Raw genomic sequence first — 6,205 nt, forward strand, 5'->3', positions numbered from 1 at the left:
ATTGTCCTTACTATCATCGTGGCTTATGAAAAAATAAAATCTCTTTACTGTGTTTAAAACATGTAGGCTGAAACATTAAGGAACCCCTGATAAATGTTGTTCTACAACAGGATATTTGGCAGGGTGTTATGATTCGCACACACACACACACGGATGTTCTGCCAAACAGTAGGGTGGGGGTGCGATTTATCTCATAGCTGTCCACACCTATTGAACAAATAGTGAGTTAGAACACACATGCACACCTGCTCATACGAGCAGTTCTGCTTGTTGTACGTAGGAGGAAAAACTGGCCAGTCGTGCATTAACTAAATGTGTTTGTTGAACTTCCCTTTCACACAGTAGAAATGTGTTTGCGTGTAGTGTGAGGGCAGATTCAGACTGAAAAAGGCTTGTGTTCAGTCCTGTCAACAGTCTTGGAAAAGAGCCACCGTCTGCTCAGTTGGGGAAACCTTTTTGTGTGGGATTATTCAAGCCTGTAAAGCCTTGGCACACTGGCCTCACTGCGGTTCCCCTGCAGGCCTCCATCGGTGATGTGCCTGTGCTACACACTGACACTAACGCACAGATACTGTATACAGGGACACCATGATTATTATTTATGGCTGTCAGACCATTGATCCCATCCCTTTATCATGAAGATATGATCTCAACAGTAAATTACCTCCTTACAAATCAACAATAATAATGTGCACATTGAGAGATGGTTATCCAGGGTTTATTCAAGCAATGACATGACAACACAAAAAAATAAGCCATGTATTTATGCCCACAACCGGCATCAAAATTAATTCAGATGAAAACATATTGCAGTCAAATGGCCCAAACAATAAGAACCCAGTCAGTGAGTTTAATATAAAGTCCTACTTTTTTTCACAATTCTTAAAAAATACGAGAAATAAACTGATATGCAATTTTTTTAGTACAAGATGGTTTGTTGACGGGGATGAAATAGAAGTAAGACAGATGAAATGGTAATGCGTGGGTATGAAAGAGGGGTATGACGTGACAAAGAGGCGAAGTGAGCCGGAGCCAAGGAGACAAACGTTTGGTGAAAAAGAAAACACGGCATTTCAGCATTGCGGTGGTTGCATCATCATCACAAAGAAAACAATAAATAGTAAAATGAACAATGTAACGCAATTCCAAATAAAATATTCAGCTTGCTAACTAATTGTTAAGCTTTAACACGAATTACAAAACTAAAGAGTCATTCTATAATACCTAACATAGATTTCTTTCCAATTAGGGTCCTTTGGACACTGGTATGAATGTTTAGAACTTTTCTCTGCTGCAGGAAAATCTGATTCAAAGGAGTGAATTACCTTAACTGCTTGTCATTAAGTTCTGCAAATGGCTGTTCATGATCCGTCTACTGAAAGTGGTTGTGCAAAAGCAGAGAAATGGCATGCCTTGACCAAAATAATAAATAAAGAAGAATGAGATCACAAACATTAAAGCTCCACTGTACAGGAAGAAAATATTTAATGTAAAGCTTCTTAAATGCACATGAAGCAGAGATGGATCAAATGCAGCCCCTAGGTCTCTTTTATAAACAAACCTATTTTGGGTTTCAAAGTCTTGTCAAAGTTTTTTTCTGACCTACTGTCTGCACAAATTTATTTAATCCTTATCCAAAGCTGTGCTGCAAAATTCACAGCACGCATTTCAAATTCACTGATGTAAATACTAGCTGAATATAGTCAAAATCAAGGGAAAAATGTATTTCATAAACACAGACATCCCAGGGGGGTTTATGAAGGGCACCAAACTAAAAATGACAGGGGCTCAAAAAACAACAGTAAAATAAATCTTGTCGTCATTCCTTGATGAGTCACCGCTCTGCTGCTGCTGCTGCTCTCCTGTCTGATTGCCCTTCAAACATCTTGTCCTCACTGTGGCTGCTCTCTGTGCAAAGACAGAACAATTTGTATGTAGACTGATAATGTTTGTCACCATACTCCAAATACAATGCAAGTCTGAGAGAGCTGAAAGTGATTTCCAGTGCCTTGCAAACGTGATCATGAGCCTTGAGCTTTTCTTGTTATCACTACAAATTCCAATGTAATATATTGGAATTTTATGTCATAGACCAACAAAGTTTATTGTGAAGTGGAAGAAAAAAGATACATGAATACATGCAAATATGCTTTGATCTAAACCATTCCACCTCTCATTTAATTTTGCTCTGTCCTCACCTTTACTTCTGAAAGTTTTTTAAACAGGGCTTCTGATGGCTTTCTTTTCACAATGGCTTTCCTTCTCCAGGAGAGCCAGAGTTGTGGGGTGTGCAACCAAGAATCTTCCTATTTACAGACTATGAGCTTTAGATCTCTGCAGCCCCTCCAGAGTTACCAAGGCTCTCTTGGCTACTTCTCCGATTATTGCTCTTCTGTCAGTTTAGGTGGATGGCCGTGCCTTAGTAGGTTTGCTGATGTACCGTACCCTTTCCATTTTCAGATGACAGATTGAACAGTGCACAATGATATGTTTAAAACTCGACATATTGTTTCATAACTTCTCCACAGTTTTATCCCTGATCCATGTTGCTTCTGACCTTCATGATATTATTCGTTCACTAATGTTTTTTAACTTTCCCTTCCACCTCACAAGAATATACGGCTGTCTGTCACATAAAATCCTAAGAAAAGTATTTTACAATGTAAAAAAACTCCAGGGAAATAAATAACTCTACAAGGCACTTCACTTTGCAAAGCACAGTGCATATTGTTATTCATTCCTGCCACCAGAGGCTGCTGGTGCCTCACTTCATGCAGTCACTTAGACATGAAAGTTTTCCTGCTAACACCTACATGCCCAAACTCACATGGGGTCATAGCTGCTCTGCTCTTTGGATTTCAGGAAACGCATGGCGAGGAAGCCGCCAGCCTGCAGGCACAGCACCAGTAAGATCCCGCCTATGAAGCTGGACATGTCAAACTTGGCCTGGGAAAACTCAGAGGATTTGGAGCTGCTGTCACCACCTTGACAAGAACAGAGTTCACAGTTTCCATTGCCATCATATCAAAGAAAAAGAGGGAACATTTTGGGGAACATTTTGCTCGCTCTAAAAGGAAATGTGTTTGACGTAAGAGACAAGAGAGGGGGTAGAAGTGGCTGCTGAGATACAACTGATCCAGTTTACCTGAGTCACTTTCATCTCCACCTGCGGCAGTCTCTATAACTGGGAAATGAAACACGTGATAGAGTTAGAGAGGTGCCTTAAATATACTATATATTTAGGTGTATTTCTATTTTTTAGTACCTGTGCATAGTTCAGACACTCTGGTCCAGCTGCAGTTCATGCCAGTGTCTGCAGAATCCCCTCGATCAGTCACACACATGCCTGTATCATTACCTAAGAAAGAAAAAGAAGCAGCATTTCACAGTGTGTTGCTGGGCATCCACAGGATGGTAAATAATTCAGTGTTCTGGTACAAACGAGATGAGCTTGTGCTACAGCAGCTATGATGATTGAATTACTATCAGAGGTCAGGTGTGTGTATGTGTGTGTGTGTGTGTGTGTGTGTGTGTGTGTACTGTACCAGTTGGGCAAAGCCTCCAGACGCAGCCAGTCAGGTTAAGCATGGATTCTCCAACACACAGATCACATGACTCAGCCTGGGAACAATCTGAAGGACAAAATTGTCTGTCAGTCACAAACATCATTTGATTCAGGCATTTTAACTGCCTAAATATTCAAGGTCTAGAGAAAAACCTCCATAAATTTACCTCACTTAGCATGTGAGAAACAATAAAATATGTGGGACTGTCAGTAAAAACGTAAAGAATGCATATATTGTCATAAAGAAGCTGTGGAAATATTCCACCAAAAATGGTGATATTATACAAGACAAAAGTTGGCCTTACAATAGAAAATAGATGCAAACCATCAAACAATTCCTACCTGGTTGTGAGTGTGCAAAAGGAACAACTGCTAGAAGCAGCAAAGACGATAAAAGCACCCGCAGTACTAAACGTTGCATTGTGATGACGAAAGAACACCAGTGTTTGGAGTTTACACCTTAAAATTTCAGCAAATTATCAGCAAAACATGAAATATCCTCAGTCAGTCCTTTAAAGGGAATCCCAAAGTTTCCAACAGAGCTATGCTTCCCAGCAAGGACACACAGAGAAAGAGACCAGGAGATCTTTGTAATATGAGCAAGACCAAACTTGGTTCCCCTGGCAACCAGGTGGCCCACCTCTACCCTCCTGAAATAAACACTGGTTCTGACAGACTGACACCAGTTTACCTCGGCAGGACTCACATGAGCAGACACGTGTACATTTCCTCAGAAGTCTTGACAGAAAGCGGGTGTTTAAATAACTTGGTCCAAATAGGGATTTATTAGGTTACTAATTTCCTTTCACAACCTGTTTTATGACTGTTGTAGTTTTCTAATGTCTACTTTAAACTTTGAGGATCTAAAAACCAATTTTTGATTAATGGCTAAGTATGTGTTGAGGTACAGTGCTGACCACATTTATTAGACCCCTATTAATGAGTGCCAATAAACTGATATGTTAGTCCCGAATGCAACTTATTATGTATATATTTGTGGATATGGTACGGTAATATAGGTACTATATACTCATAAGTTGCATTATTGGTTGTGTTTTTATGTATCTAAATTAATAACTAGTTCTTTATATAAAAAACTGACCAACTACTGTGTACATCTGACTTAAGCTTTCTTAAGCTTTCTTGGTCAAAGAGACTGCAGTTAAATTCTCACAGTCTGTTTTAGGCAAAGGCTCTGTTTCTATGAACTAAAACATCCGTCAAAGGAAAACCAGAGGCATTTATTAAACTATTTTAATCTTAAACAAAAAAAAGTTAACCGTAAATACAACAATAACCCTTGGCTTTAAATGATGTCATTACAGCTGTTCTATGAAAGCCAGAGGCGGAGCCAGAGAGTCTTTCAAGAACTTTAGGGAGCAAACTGCGTCATGAAGACCAAGTAATTGTCATGATTCCAGCCCTTCAGCTCTACCTTGACTGTGCTGATTACTAATTGCCTTCACCTGCACTGGGTTGCTCCTATTTAAACAGCTGCTCGTCACCAGCTCAGTGCGAGATCGTCTGTTGCCTCAGTCACAGCTTTCAAGCCTTGATTCATGTTCCAAGAGAGTTTTTCTGGTTTTATGATCCTGCCTGTTTTTGACCACAGATTTTTGCCAAGTCCTTCTGCTGTTTGGAAGAGTTCTGACCTCCCGTTGCTTAAACCTGCCTGTCTCTGACTCTGTCTTCGGATTACTGGACTACCTTTGCTTGAAACCCTCCAGTGCTTTACCCCAGATTGCCTCACAACTCTGCATCTGGTTGGTGGAAATTGTCCCTGTCCCCTGTTTGTTCCCGGAACCCCCAAGACCTCCCGTTGTCCACTCTCCCTTCCTCCCCGGCTGGATTCCGGTCCCCTGTGGAACCTCCATTCCTGACCTCCCAGTCTGACCACTTTCTGTGGGACCCCATCAACCTAATTATTTTAATAATAAATCTTTTGGTGAACCATTCTCTTGTCTGGCTGCGTTTTGGGTTCTGGCTGATTTGCTTCATCGTTACAGTAATACATCATCATAAAGTTGTGGAGAAGATTAATGCACTGTTGTATTATCCAACAATATCACAAGCAATGAAAAACGCATGGAGCATGTTCAGTCTATCATTTGAACATGGCACAACTGCTAACCTACTGAAACATGGCTGTCCACCTAAACTGACAGGCCGGGCAGAAAGAGCATTATTACGAGCCAATAGTTGTTCTCTCTTCCAATCTGACCTTCGAGGAAGAAATCCATTCGTCAAAGAAGGCCTGTTTAAAGTTTGCCACAAGCCATCCAAGAGACACTGCCATCATGGAAGCAGGTTTACTGGTTAGAGCATCAGCTTGACATGTCATCTCCTCAATGAAACATGGTGGTGGTAGCATCATGGTGTGATAATTGTCTTCAGCAGGGACAGGAAAGCTGATCAGAGTTGATTGGGAGATTGATTGAGCCAAAAAACAGGGCAATCTTGCAATAAAAACTGTTAGTCTGAAATGACTTAAGGTAGAGGTTCACCTGCAAGCAGGATAGCAACCCCAAACTTGCACCAAGACCTTCAATAGAATGGTTTTGATCTAAAATGTAGTTTTGTAACATATTAAATCAAGGAGGCTGAATTAAATGCATGCAACACTTTTCATATTTTTCCCTT

At 40.5% G+C, this 6,205-nt stretch overlaps 1 protein-coding gene across 1 annotated transcript; it reads right to left on the minus strand.

Moving 5' to 3' along the window:
- Positions 1 to 702: 702 nt before the first annotated feature.
- Positions 703 to 4,243, minus strand: cd164l2 (CD164 sialomucin-like 2). Its single transcript, XM_047384254.1, has 6 exons — positions 3,908 to 4,243; positions 3,546 to 3,632; positions 3,266 to 3,358; positions 3,146 to 3,184; positions 2,828 to 2,984; positions 703 to 1,908 (listed from the first exon to the last, which is right to left on the minus strand). The coding sequence occupies exons 1-6, from the start codon at positions 3,984 to 3,986 to the stop codon at positions 1,893 to 1,895; spliced, it is 471 nt and encodes a 156-aa protein (XP_047240210.1). The 5' UTR covers positions 3,987 to 4,243; the 3' UTR covers positions 703 to 1,892.
- Positions 4,244 to 6,205: the final 1,962 nt, after the last annotated feature.

Source organism: Girardinichthys multiradiatus, chromosome 13, assembly GCF_021462225.1.
Source record: "Girardinichthys multiradiatus isolate DD_20200921_A chromosome 13, DD_fGirMul_XY1, whole genome shotgun sequence".
NCBI classification, from domain to species: Eukaryota; Metazoa; Chordata; class Actinopteri; order Cyprinodontiformes; family Goodeidae; genus Girardinichthys; species Girardinichthys multiradiatus.

What these genes read in the sequence shown, in the direction of transcription:
- cd164l2 (XM_047384254.1), bottom strand. Translation starts at nt 3,986, where the DNA reads ATGCAACGTTTAGTACTGCGGGTGCTTTTATCGTCTTTGCTGCTTCTA. An exon ending in CTGGAGGCTTTGCCCAACTG is followed by an intron (nt 3,359 to 3,545) that starts GTACAGTACACA and finishes TTTCTTTCTTAG; the next exon opens with GTAATGATACAGGCATGTGT. An exon ending in TGGAGATGAAAGTGACTCAG is followed by an intron (nt 2,985 to 3,145) that starts GTAAACTGGATC and finishes GTTCTTGTCAAG; the next exon opens with GTGGTGACAGCAGCTCCAAA.